A 14,055-nucleotide genomic window follows, 5' to 3' on the forward strand; every position below is an offset into this window, starting at 1 on the left:
CAATAGCAATGCAAATAAAATTTCATGACCCTCCCCCTGAACAGGTAATACAATGTAGCTCAAATACCAGAAAAAGAAAACAAGAATGGAGGCAAACTGTAAGTTACTTACTGGAACCATTTTGCCCCAACATAATTCAAATCATCTATAGAGCCCATTGGCATCATATAACTCCGTTATGCTACACATTTCCTTTACATTAATATTTTAATACTTAATACTTGTCTTGCTTTTGTTAAATAATGACTTAAACTAACAAATTTTATTTTGTCTTTTGTATATAACTCGCTCTCCCTGTCATACTATAAATTATGATTGCAAGAGCATAAATTTATGTGACCCTCTGTTTTCACTGCTTATTCTTTCATGACACTCCACCTCCCCCCCTCCCCACCCCCTGCTCCCTGCTAATAGGGAGCTGAAGCACAGACATTCCTGTGCCATGTATAGCAACCAGAACTCAAATGTTTTCTCTTTTGGTGTGGTTTTAAATAAATACTAATTTGAATATAAACAATATTAATATGGTAGCCATTTTGGAATAAGGTTTATGGTTCATTGTCTGCAGTACATTAATAATTTTTTTTTATGTTCATTTGAAAAAGAGTGCCAGAATCTTGTTTCACCAATAAATTTGTTGTTGTACAAATGAAATTGAATCTACATTTTCTAAGAATAAACACTGATCAAGAAGAACAACCTTGAGAAAAAAATCAAAGGTGGCTCACAACAGTCTCAACTTTACTTCATTTTGGTAGCATGCATTTGCCCATCTCTCACCGCACCAAAAGTGAAAGTAACGAGAACTGTTACCACAGCAACAGTGTATCAGACTCATCAACACTTGCTTGGGGGTTTGCCCTTAGACATGTAGGACAAAGGATGTTTGTTGTGAGGTTGATTTGACCCTTCATTAGAATAAGCAAAAAAATTTCAATTAATACCTGAATCACAAACTTTAACTCCCAAGAATATTGTTTTCAATGTACATGTATATTTGCAAAATTCCTACTTTTCCTCCCCTCATTTGCCTAGGTGGATGCTTGTTACCAGAAAGCATGCCTTAATAAATTTTCATTTATAAACCTAGTCATTTCTTCAGTGCGTTAAAGCATCCAGTGCAGTGGTGTTTAACCTGATGTGAGCCACCTTAAAAAAAATATATGTACACAGAAAAGACTGTTAATACTATTCCATTGTTCATGATGGTGCAAGGGAAGAAAACAAATCATTGCAAATTGTTGTTGCCTTGCAAATTTATTTGTTTATTGATTACTGTACTTATTCAAATCTGGATACAATGATGTCCATGCAGCACCAGCACTCTCCAGGCTTGGTAAGTCGCTCAAGGGAGCAATTTGAATATTTGCACCTGAGAAAATATTGAACCAAGAGGAAACTTAGCATCAATTACAAGGGAACGATCAGCTTAAATTCAAGCCATTGTACAGAGCTTTTCACTACAATATGTATTCTTTTTCCATGATAAAAAAGTGCAAAAACAGTAAGCTTACTCGGAACCGAAACTTAACTGTGCACTCTAATTTAACACCAAGGCAAACTTTCGAAAGCAAAGCTAAAAACCTAGACTTGACTTCGATTTCAATTCAACTGAGTCTCCGGTAGCCTACCTCCGGGGAATGAACTGGCTAGTAGTCAAGAGAAATTGTTGAGGATTCTCAGGCACTACACTTTTAAAGCTTGCCTGTTTTGTTAATACAGCAAATAACACATCTAAATATCAATCTCTATCTCTAATATCTTACCCGAGAGATGAACGACTCAGCAAAGTCTGCTCTTCCTTCTCTTGTAGCAAAAGCGCTAGCTACTGAAGTTATTCGGCTGCCTCTTCTTCAGACGGAACTAGCTCTACAGAGTCAGGACTTCTTAATTTCCTTTGCCTATATCATGCGAAAACGATCCAGGAGAGCTTTCTGTGGTCAAAACAGCTCTGAAATTCGTCGCCAGAAGGAGGACTACAGTACTCGCTCGATCAGCGAGTTGAGAGTATTACGTCACGACAAAAACACAATAGGTTTGAATAAAAATACCGCAACTCCAATCACTTTCATACCGCGGGCTCACTGGAACATAAATTCATAATGGCGGACTCGAAAACACCAGTTTTCAAGGCTCAATATTTTCAATTTACGGGGCCCAAACTTTATTTCAGTGACCAAGACAGGTACAGCCACATCGGATAAGCTGTAAAGAACGTGTTTTTGTTTCATACGTGACATGAAGTTTTGATCGTAGTAGCACTTTAAAGGAGTTTTTCAACAAGAAAACGTACTTAGACAGTACGCTTGTTTTGTTTTGTTTTGTTTGTTTGTTTTCTCGCTTTCTTCTTTTCTTTCACTTTTTCTTTGTGCTTTTGTTGGTCTTTCAATCGCCTTTGTTTACTCTGAAAAAGGTTTTCACTTAGATGTTTGGGAGATAATACGGGTTTAGGAGGTAGAAATACTGGAAAGTTCTTAATAAAAATGACAACCCTTGCTTCTAAGATGTATTTCTGATTGCCTGTTTGCTTCTTTTGTTCATTTTGAGTCTGGATGGCATAGTCTTGCTAAAGCTTTCACTAATGCATCATTAACGACAATGGGAGCACCACGACAAACAAGATGCCCCAGTCGTCGAAGCAGATTTATCAATTTTTTCTTGAGAAAAACAAATCCCGCCCAAGATATACTCAGATACAATTGTTGATTAGAAAATGGTTTATTCCTTAGCCTTTTACGCTACATTAGAGTAAAAACTTGGGGAATTTCAATATAAAATACTAAATTGTATTGTTTACACCAATGTAGACGGCGAGAAGCCTCTCTTTTGCTCGAGAATCCTGCGCGGAAAAACGCAAAAACTGAGCGAGTACCATATTCGGGGGGCGAGTCGCCCGCGCGCGCTACCCGTCTCTCGAATATATCACTGGAGCTATGAATAAATTATCACTTTGGCTCAACTACCGAGTGCGGCGTATTGACGTATATCGCGGGGAGTCATGGGAAGGGACGAAGGGAAAAGACTCATTCCGTCTTCTCTCGCCCCACAAACAAATAAAATACGTCTGGTTACGGGTCTTAGCCTCCCTACCCAACTCCAGCTCATCCCCAATCCCCGCTCCCCACTCCTCCTTCCAAATGAGGTCAATAGGGCTAATTAATGTATTCATCAAAAAGAATAATAAGTCGACCGCCAGTTATGAAAAGGTCTATTGCAATGAATAAAGTGGCATTTAAAGCATAATGATTGACCAATGACGTCCCACACTCGTCTAGCACTTGGGGGTTGAAAGACTAGGGCTGATAAGCCAAAGGCGATAATGTATCCAGTTATTTCATAAGATCGTTCAAGTTTTATCTCTATAATATGCATATGTTTACCGTAGCAATTGCAGCAGAGGAAAATAAAGAGCCGAATATTACAATGTAATGAAAAACTTTGATTCCTAAACAATAACAAATTAAACTCGTAACAATTTAAGAATTACTCCGAAAAACAAACCAAACGCAACGTTACAACCGTGCTTAAAAGACGCTTTGGGTGGTTCTAGATTTCATTATGGCGCTAGTTTCCCGTGAAGTTATGGTCGGTTGCTTTACTGATTAGCATCAGAATTTGGACCCCGGATGGGATTGAACGGGATGGGACGAAGAAAGTCGTAAGGAAAGAAAGGAATAGCCTGCGAAACAATCATTTCCATTCCGAGAACACATGAAGCTGCGGAAGGCTGGGAACGCGAAAGGAGCTCCTTCTCGCCTGGCCTGCGTAGCAAGCGTTTCCGCTGGGGTTTTGTCCGTTTTTGGCTTTTTGACCGCGCGGAAATTGGGACGAGAGCGAAAGAAACGGCAATTCCCGCACAAACGAACAAAATCCCACGTAAACGCATACCACACAGGGTGCTTCTCCTTGGAACCCCGCGCTACCTTTGCAAGGAAACGACTGCGAGGCTGGCTAAAGGGGGACGAGGGATGTCAGCCACACAACCACACAGGAAAGATACAGTTGAATTACTACAGATATTCACTTGATTTATTACAAAATATGATCTAATGTTACTGTACAATACGCACGATAGAACGCATGAAACCAATACTTTCAGAAAATTATACCTAAAAATTACAAACTGTTTTTATTATCAGATTTCCAAGCATGAAAATACTATCGTTCAAAGCGTATAATTCTTCTGATTTATTTTTTTGACACAGAAGACATTATATCTTGCAAAAATGTCTCCTGCTCTCTCTCAAAAATAACGGATATTAATAAAAAAAAACTAAAGGCGTTCAAAACATCGTTTTTGTTTGTTTTTGTTTTGTTTTTCTTTCTTTTAGGTAGATGACGTTTCCTTGGTGTTTAGAATTGCACTGAAATTAATCTAAAACATAAACACCAAATAAAAGCATCGGTTATATTCGAGTTAGCGGCTCACACCGATCGACTGAACATCGAATAAAACCAGAATTCTGTTTGGATCACATTTAAACACTTTTCTTTTTTGTTGTTTGTTTGTTTGTTTGTTAAAATTATATAAATAATATAAATAACAAATAAAAGCATTGGTTATATTCGGGTTAGCGGCTCACACCGACTGAACATCGAACATAACCAGAATTCTGAATGAAATCAAGTAAAAACTCGGCATCTTTTTTGTTAGTTTGTAGGTTTGTTTGTTTGTTTTGTTTTGTTTTCTTCCTCTTCGATACATGACGTTTCCTAGCGCGTTCGTTGATTAGAGTTGCACTGAAATTAATCTAAAGAATAATAAAAAAAAAAACAACGGTTATATTCGAGTTAGCGGCTCGCACCGGCTGAACATCGAATATAACCAGAATTCTGTTTGAGATCACATTTAAAACATCTGCTTTTGTTATGCTAAAACGTGAACACCAAATTGAAAAAATGGTTGTGTTCGAGTTAGCCGTTCACAACAGCTGAACATCGAATATAACCAGAATTCTGAAGGAAATCACGTAAAAACAAATTTTTGTTTGTTTGTTTTTTTTCGTTTAATTTTTTTACCTGTTGTTTCCTTATCAACGTTATCTTTTTAGGTGACTTTTTCTGATCAACGAACACGCTATTGCGCTAAAGTAAATATAAACATTTTTTCGGCTATTTATTTTAACCTATGTTACTGTTAAATGACCCGATAATATTCTCTAATTCGTAACCTCAGACTGACATATATTTATAAATATATTAAATAAATCAGAAGTGACTTTGAAAGTCTCTTACTTGTTCAGTATTCCATATTTACTTACTTAATTGTTTGCTTGTTTGGCTTTAGTTGGGTTTTTTTTTTTTCAGTAATCAAAGCCAAACAAAAAGCTTAAAAAATTAATGTGAGGTTCAATGTTTTCCATACTTCGAAATATTTACAGGATAAAATTTTGTTCTACTGAAATGAGAAACATTTGTCAAAGATCATACAAGATTTTTAAACTTTCTAGTATATACTTAAAGTCAGGAAATCTAGTGCAATTTTCTTTAGAGTTGGACAGAAATTAAAGTTAATTAAACTAATGTAGACACTCGCATGAACTTTTCAATCTCTGCTAATAAATCTGCCTGGAAAACCTGTAACATAAAAATCATTAAATTGTTAGCGTGCTTATTAAATGTAAGGAATAAGCGAAGTGACAATAGAACCCAGTTAAGAAAACAGGTACAGGTACGCCAATCAATCCCTTGTGCAGGATCGAGTTGGCCTATTTATTTTAAGCCAATCGGCGACAGAACCAAATCAAAGCCAATACCGACTTACTGTACTTGTGTTTTACCAGCGCTTAGTACAAGCTGAATATTTTTATTCACTACATGAATGAATTATTGTAGAGCTGTAGCCGGGGGATTCACTTAGTAAACATGACTGGCGTGACAAGGGACACCAAGTGAATAATGTTAACTGAATATTGCTAGTGGACACCATACCTGTAGCTTTGGCCAGCTTTCCCAGAGAGGTTTGGTCTGCCACAACTAACTCATACTTAACTTCATAGCTGAAAAAGAGAAGATATAAATCTCTTGAAGATAGTGACAGTTTATTGTGGAGTTTGTTTACAATAAGCAAACACAAGAAAGTAGTGTAAATAATTTATACACTTTACTTAATCCTCGCAGAAAATAAAACATCTTTTACTATCTTTAATTTAATGTGAAATAATGTTTTCCATTCATTCATTCATTCATTCATTCATTCATTCATTCATTCATTCATTCATTCATTCATTCATTCATTCATTCATTCATTCATTCATTCATTCATTCATTCATTCATTCATTCATTCATTCAGTTCAAATAGGCACTCTGTTACGGACGCATCTATTTTTGGGGTCATCATTATGCAACGTGCCTTTAAGTCGAATCTCATTTAGAAAAAAACCGAATCGAATGTAGGTGAAAGGTTCACAGTTTTTAACTGAGCGCAATTCTGCGTTTTTCATTCATCTTATGAAACTTTTCCTGGATTGTGGCTTCGAATTTAGATAAAAGGTTCACAATTTATAACTGAGCGCAATTCTGTGTTTTTTCATTCATCTTATGAAACTTTTCCTGGATTTTGGCTTCCTTCTTTGAAATAAAAAGCGTACCAGTAATACAAAGTATCAAAACGTTGCTTTCTTACCTGGAAAAAGGCAGGTTTCGGCACTGTGGATGAGAGAGAGCAACTGCTAGCAGACCTACTGGTCTGTAAATAACAACTCTCTTGAATTGCTCTCTAAACCTGTGTACAGATAGTACTTTAATTAAAACTAAGTTATTTCGTTAATATTATAATTAAACTTAATCAAGATGCTAGCTGTCCATATTATGAGAATTTTTGTTCGTTTGAGTTCGGAGTCGCAATCAAATATTTTGAGTTCGATTACAAGCAGGGACATCGAACAAGACCTTCGAAGCAAAATGTTTAATATGTTTTTCCCTGGATTCTCGAGATGAATTTACTTTCGCTAAGGAACAACCCAGTTTTTCTTCACAATTTAATCCGCATTTGTGAGGCGCGTAATGTCTTTCCGAACAGAAATTCCATCGAAACGGGCAATTGGGTGCCCTTGTACCAGCTTAGAAAAATACATGTAGCAATGCAAGTACTTCTCTATATTTTATTTTCTGATAACAAAGATTTCGAATGAAGTTGTCTTCGTCTGCTTTGATTGGTTAGAGTAACTCCGTTAGTTTTGGTCATGCGAAGTCCACTTTCAAGACCAAGACTAAAGGATTACTCTAACCAATCACTCTCGCCAAGAAAACCCCTTTAACTGAATACAGAAAATCATATGCGTACAAACCACGAGTAAAATTCGTGGTCGCTGAACGGCGTTGTTTTGACCATAGTTAGTAACTATGTTTTGACGAATTTTCAGTAAATTTCGATCACTGGTGGCAATAAGCACGATTTTGTACTCGTGTTCCTATGTTTTCCTGGGCCAGGGCCCGGTTGTTCGAAAGCCGATTAACGCAAATCCCCGATTAAAAATTAACCGAGGTTTTCATCTCGCTTATTTTAAATGTTTTCAAGAGCTAATTTTAAGCTGATGGTAAAGAAAAGTCCAAGTCAAAACTAAAGGATAAACTTCTTTTGAAAGAATCCTTATTGATTAGGCATTAAACTTGAATTAACGTTTATGTTAACCCAGGATTAGCTTAACCGAGCTTTGAACAACCGGGCCCATGACTAAAGCCACTGTTATACTGGGCAATTTTTCTTGCAACTTGCCTCGCAATTTTGTTGCGACGGAAGTTGCACGAATCTGAAATGAGCATGTCTTGCAACTTTTTGTTGCCGCAACAGTTTTGAAAAGTAGAAGTCGGTTCTACTGCGTATAATGGTGATTGCATTGCGAGACAAGTTCATTTCAGGGTATGTTACACTTCCCAACGTTTCGTGCTACTTGTGTTGCAATAGCACAACGAAATTGCAAGACACGTTGAAGGACAAATTGCGGAGTGTTACTGTAACAGCATAAATGTGGTTGTACATTACAATGTTCCTCAGCGTACCTGCCGTTCAATCTTTGGCAAGCCCTTTTGACGAGTTCAGCACACACCTCGCTACACCCTGACATACAGTATATATCCCGGATCACAAGAACAAAGGGATCATTGTTCACCTTTGATTCAATTGCGTTTGGGATGTAACTGTGGATTACAAAGAAGGAAAAAACAAACAAAATTGAGACATAAGGTCGATTTGATACGTTACAACAGCTTTGAGATTATGTCAGAGCAAGAGCTAAGGCAATTTAGCTTGCACCATGCAGGTGCTCAAGAGTGTCGCGCGAAGAGAGCGGAAAAGATGATAATATCTGTGCCTGGAACAGGTCAGTTGCAATTTGCGTTGGGTCAGTGTGTACTATATGAAGTGCATGGCGTGACTGGTTTCGCATCTAACACGCTCTAGTTTATAGGGTATAAAATACCCTGTAAAAATTAACATAAAAAATATGCTGCATGTGTTGTTTTCTGAATTAAAAAAGGTCGTTGGACATCCGCGGGCCTCGTTTGGTTCGTGAAATAATTGGCACTGCTGGACGGAGAAGAGTCATTATTTATAGCCTGCACACAAACGTTTTTAAAATTTCTCATTGCAGTAGGACGTAGATGAAGTAGAAGACGTCTGGACTGTGTGCATTTTTGTTAACGTTTGGATCGATTTCAAGTATGCAGTATAGATATTTTTTCGATTTAAACGTACCTCAAAAAGTGTTCCAAGGCCGTGCAACTTTTCCCATGAAGGGAATAAATGGCGATATTATCATTATTTCTCATTTCTAAGAATTGCTTTGGAGTCAGGGTGAGCAGATGGAATCCATTCTCATGGAATCCTTCATATTTCAAGGATGATTCAAGACAAGCACTCAAAGTTTGTCTATCACACAGGTCCACCCACTCAGAGACTTTTTCTGTCATGAACATTAATGACGAAAATTCCTCACAGAAATAACTTGTGGGCTGGACTGCTTTTGAGGGCCCAGGAACTGACGCGGTTTGGGGGCCTGATTGTGGCAACGTTTGCTCACTTGGAGGGCTAAATCTAAATACAGCTTCCTCCTCATACCAAGATTTTCCCTCGGTAGCCTAAGAAACAAAATTGTGTCAGGTGAATACATTTTTTATTTATTTATTATTTTTTTTTTAATAAAAAAGGAAACACTTGAATGTTTAAATGTTTAAATAAAATAGCAATTGTTCTTACTACGCAAAGTTTAACCATTCGCCTCAAAACTTGGAACATCATGCAGTGTGCGCTGTAGTACTGTAAGGACGCGTATACAACGAAAACATTGAGATTTTTCTAGTTTGAACAAAAAAGCTTATTTTTTTTTTTGCACTTTTTTATTTTCTTTGGCGTAAGATTCTTTCCAATAGCTTCGAAACTTACAATCGAGAAATTCTTTTCAATTCTTCAGGAGCCTCTAAGGTAATGGACCCCAGTTTTGCATTCTCCAATTCTTACTCGGTCCTAGCTTGTCGACCACAAATTATCTAATTTTGGTACGTTGAGGCCGGCCGAAACTCACAATTGAAGAAGATTTACTTTCTTTTCTATCAGCTCTTTCCAGAAAGTTTGCTATCAGATTGCAACTCTTCGATGTCTGCAAAATTTCTTTTTCAGAGGCGGGAAAAGATATAAAGACATCCTGATCATCTTTTTGGATCTAATAACAAATAAAATAATCGTTTGTCCCACATCCATGGTCACTAGAGTTGTAGATCGTGACATAAGCTGCAATAGTCTTCATCAGGTAATGAGGTCGACTTCACCATTTAATTGAATTCAGTCGAAACAGTCGAAACGTTGCGATCTACAAATCTAATAACTAGTTTGTGAAACAAACTATTTCTCATTTCATTCGAAGCTTTTTGTTATTGTCAACTTTTCTAGATTAAAAGAACTTTTGCTGCCAAAACAACTCGGCCTGTATTCATAGTTCGCGCGCAAACAGGGAAATGTACCTACAACAGTGTTGTACCTTGTTTGAGCGCTTAAAATTTCCTGCGCATAACACAACGTAACACTTTCAGATGTGAGATGATGAAACAACAACATGGATATGGATGCACAGCTGAATTTCACGATTTTGGGTATTGATGTTGCATAGTTACGGTATCCAAAGTTACTCTTCTGACAAACGCTGAATTGGTTGATTTAGCGTGCGCGTGCTCTGTTTGCCGTTGTTACTGTTCATTTGTTCTCAGTCACTGCATTAAATACAATTCTTTGTCGCTAGACTTGGCAGTGAGACATAATTCCAAACTATATGGCTAACCCTTAATTTTAAGAATATACCTAAAAGGTGATAAACGTAGGAAATCAAAAGTATTTCTGTTCACGCGAGGTGGCCAAGTTCGGTGACACTTTTAATCCGGACTTTCGTTTTGAATGTGCTTTAGTTGAAAAAGTCAACAAATTTGGTTTTTCGACTCTTGACGACTCTTTGCTATCTTTATCATGCCTAAATTGCTTGAGCATAAAGGGCTACACTTGGAACATGAAAGAAACAGAGAAGCAACTACAAGCGAGGGTACGCAATAGACCTATATAGAGATAACGCTCTCTGATTCGTGAGATTTACTTCAAATTCGTTTCCATGGTATTACTTCCGCGAGAGACCTGGAAATAACGCTCTGTGATTCGTCAGATTTATTTCAAATGTCGTTTCCATAGTATTATTGACGCGAGAGACCTGGAAACAACGCTCTCTGATTGGTCATATTTATTTCAAATTTTTTCCTTTTATGGCAATACTGACGCCATCCGCTTGTCGACGCTTCCAACGGTTTTTCTCCAAAGCGCGCTACTAAAAATAAAAACATCAAATAGATGTTTCTTTTACGGGTAAACTCAAATATTTTAACAAACGCTAAGTTATGCTTACCCTTGCCCTCTTATACACTCGTGGAATGTGCATTTTTGACTGAAAACAACCCATTTCAGGTAAGCTTTTCAATTTTTTGTCAGACAGAGTGACATAAGTTGTTCAAGCTCTGAAAGTCAGTGAAAAACTGACGATTTCGCGAGTCGCGTGTGTTTATATACTCTTCAATGACGTCACTGATGATGCAAAGTACGTTCTTCCCAATTATTGGTCGAGCTGCCAGTTTAAAATTCAAATTCAGATAGCGCAATTTCCTTTGAGCCTGTCATGTTTTGGTACGTGAAAGCATTGCATTAGAGAGAGTATTTTTATGTTTATAAACATCGCAACGTTTTGCCAGGAATAAATCAGAGTTCGTCGAATTATTCCGTACTCCCAAATGACGTTCCACGGTTAAGATTTTCCAATCCTCTTCCCAACAGTGTAAGTCTCGGATTAAAATCGATTTTAATCGGAGTATCCGAAGAGTAAATAAGGTAAAAAATTTTATACCCACCAAAATATTGACAATCTTTAAGATCTGTTTTGAAATGCTTCTGATTCAGTGAACTTTTACTGTACAAAAGAAAGATGTACTACTGTACTACTGCTTCGGTGAGTAGGCTTTCGTTTAGGGATCGGGTATTCTCGATTAGATTCGTCTTGTTTCTTTCATAATATCGATCAAGTGCCGTTTTCAAGAAGCTTTAATACGCTTATTTATTACATAGCCGAACCGGTCCTGGCTGAATAGGAGCATCCTGATTGGCTCCGCGAGCGGTCCGAATTTTCCTTTTCGGACCGCTAAGATGGACCGCTTCCGCTACAACGTACTTTTGAAAGGGGCAAAGTGTTTCAATCCTGACAAAAAACAAAGCAAAAATGTTTTAAATTAAGGTTATGAAGTAGGAACTGTTCAAGCCGTCAAATCGGATCGAGTTTTTACTTTCTTGCACTTTTTCTCGCACTGCTTGAACATGAAATAGTTTCACTGTACTTGGACCAGAAGGCAACAAGCAGGAAAGTCTATGTAATAAAAACCTCATTGAACTAGCTTGTTCCGTCCGTATTCGGAAAATATTGGTCTCGTTCCTTTTTTTTTTTGCCATCGGCTCGGTTTATAAACTTGCAAAGAAAAAAAAAAGAACTTGACCAACATTTTCCCAATACCGAGACTTCCGAAACCCGCACTGATAAGGGCTCAAGGGCTCAAGATCTTGTTTTGCTGAAGATAGTTGTACAGCCCGTTCTAAAACCTTGGATAGAACAGGTAAAATGGAAATAAGATCAGCGAAAGCGTCTTATAATGAGCGGCCTATCGAGGAAAGTGGTGGTGATCACAGATCGTTTTGGAGGACGATGAAGAAAATCCTGCCGGGTGAAAAGAAAGTTACGTCTCCAAACACGATCAAACATTAAAATACACGGCGTTGTCTCTTCAGACAAGTAATACAGTGCCAACGCATTTAATAAGTTTTTCGCATCCGCGGCAAGCAAATTGTGCTCAGGGCTCCCATTGATAACAGACAGCTTTTTGCATCTGAAGGGGCTACGCTGAGCGGTATAAATCAATAAAGGTTCTTCTTCTTCTTCTTCTTCTTCTTCTTCTTCTTCTTCTTCTTCTTCTTCTTCTTCTTCTTCTTCTTCTTCTTCTTCTTCTTCTTCTTCTTCTTTTTCTTCTTCTTCAATACGGACCTCACGCTGGTGCAATAACATATATTTATATAAGATATTAAAGTAAGAAAAAAAAAGAGAAAAGAAAACAGAGAGAGATAAAGAGATTAGAGTGAGAGGAAGAAAGAGCGAGAGAGGGAGAAAGAAGATAAACAGAGCCCTAAGGATAGCCTACAAAAGAGTCGGAGACCCCGTACAAGGCAGACCACCAAAAGAAACCCTCCCAAGAACCGTTCTCTATTTTGTTAAAAGGTCTTTCCTCATAGGAAAACATTCTAAACGAATATTGAGCATCATCGGTGGCTCTGATTATTTTTAACTCGTGAATGCGCGCATGCGCAATGAACGAGTTATAGCGATAGCTGACTCTCGACTTGGTCGGTCGATCAGTCGATCAGTCGGTTTTGTCGTTAACTTTCGGGCGTGCGCAGTGAATGAGTTTTAAATTCAATTAGTGGAAAAAAACACGCGAACATTTGTTGTTCATGGCGCATCAGGAAATTCTTATTCAATATGTAGAGAATAATTTGACGATCATTTAGTGCAAGAATGGAGATTTTTCGTTCAATCTGAGCAAAGTTTCAAGTTTTTTCAGTTTTTCAGAAAGTCCGGTGTCGTAAACTCAATTAGTGAAAAAAAAAAAAACGTGAAAATTTGTTTCACGACGCGTCAGAATTCTCTCATTCATTCTGTAGAGAATAATTTGACAATCATTTTAGTGTAAGAATGGAGATTTTTCGTTGAATCTGAGCAAAGTTATAGGATTTTTTCGTTTTTTTCTACGGAGTGCGGTTTCTTTGAAGAATTAAAAATAATTTAATTTAGAAATAATTTAATTAAAAAATAATTTAATTTGTCAGTTTTCACGCGAAAGTGGAACGTGCCATGTCACGCATCATTGACGTCGTAAACAAAATTATGCAAATGAACACTTTAAGATCTTGTCAGCTTTCATAGAGGTTTCAAAGGGAAAAAATGTTTCATTTTCGAAATTTACAACTGGTAATTTATGGGAAAGCAAAAGGACGCGGTCGATAAATAATTCTTATTTAGCAAGAGCTTGTCATACTTCATTATTTTTACTTGACGATTGCGTGGACTGAACTCCAAAGGAAAAATTTCACGCATTTATGTCGGGCATGAAATGTAATGCGATACTTTGTTGAACATATTTCCCTTTGTGAGATCGGCTTGCCCTACAGTGATTTTGTAATTTTAATTCCCAAAAAAACTTCACTTGCCGGGCAAGTGATGGTCAGAATCCACTAGCCCGATCGCAAAATCCAGTAGCCCCGGACTATCGGGGACACGAATTTGCATGACGTAGCCGCACATGGCGTGCTTCTATGAACTTTGAAAAAAAAAAAGAGACGTGATTTTTTTTTTTTAATCGGCGCATCAAAATAATCTTATTAAATCTGTAGAGAACAGTTTGACAATCATTTTTATAGTACAAGAATGGTTATTTTTCGTTACATAATCGGGCAAAGATATAATTTCTTTTAGCTTTCAAGGAAGTTT

General features: G+C 37.4%; 1 protein-coding gene and 1 long non-coding RNA gene across 2 annotated transcripts; both read right to left on the reverse strand.

Annotated features, from left to right (window-relative positions):
• Positions 1-1,238: 1,238 nt before the first annotated feature.
• On the reverse strand, positions 1,239-2,269 carry LOC146464462 (uncharacterized). The gene is made up of 2 exons (XR_014868471.1): positions 1,767-2,269; positions 1,239-1,372 (listed from the first exon to the last, which is right to left on the reverse strand). It is a non-coding gene; the product is annotated as an uncharacterized LOC146464462 (long non-coding RNA).
• Positions 2,270-4,162: 1,893 nt separating this feature from the next.
• LOC146464463 (uncharacterized) lies at positions 4,163-10,914 on the reverse strand. Its single transcript, XM_085129761.1, has 6 exons — positions 10,882-10,914; positions 8,697-9,079; positions 8,003-8,140; positions 6,627-6,725; positions 5,932-5,999; positions 4,163-5,577 (listed from the first exon to the last, which is right to left on the reverse strand). The coding sequence occupies exons 1-6, from the start codon at positions 10,912-10,914 to the stop codon at positions 5,546-5,548; spliced, it is 753 nt and encodes a 250-aa protein (XP_084985887.1). The 3' UTR covers positions 4,163-5,545.
• Between the last annotated feature and the right edge of the window lie 3,141 nt (positions 10,915-14,055).

Source organism: Pavona decussata, unplaced genomic scaffold (assembly GCF_977016875.1).
Source record: "Pavona decussata unplaced genomic scaffold, jaPavDecu1.1 SCAFFOLD_163, whole genome shotgun sequence".
NCBI lineage: Eukaryota > Metazoa > Cnidaria > Anthozoa > Scleractinia > Agariciidae > Pavona > Pavona decussata.

What these genes read in the sequence shown, in the direction of transcription:
- LOC146464463 (XM_085129761.1), bottom strand. Translation starts at nt 10,914, where the DNA reads ATGCACATTCCACGAGTGTATAAGAGGGCAAGG. An exon ending in GAGTGTATAAGAGGGCAAGG is followed by an intron (nt 9,080 to 10,881) that starts GTAAGCATAACT and finishes TTTGTTTCTTAG; the next exon opens with GCTACCGAGGGAAAATCTTG. An exon ending in TGCCAAAGATTGAACGGCAG is followed by an intron (nt 6,726 to 8,002) that starts GTACGCTGAGGA and finishes ATCTGTACACAG; the next exon opens with GTTTAGAGAGCAATTCAAGA.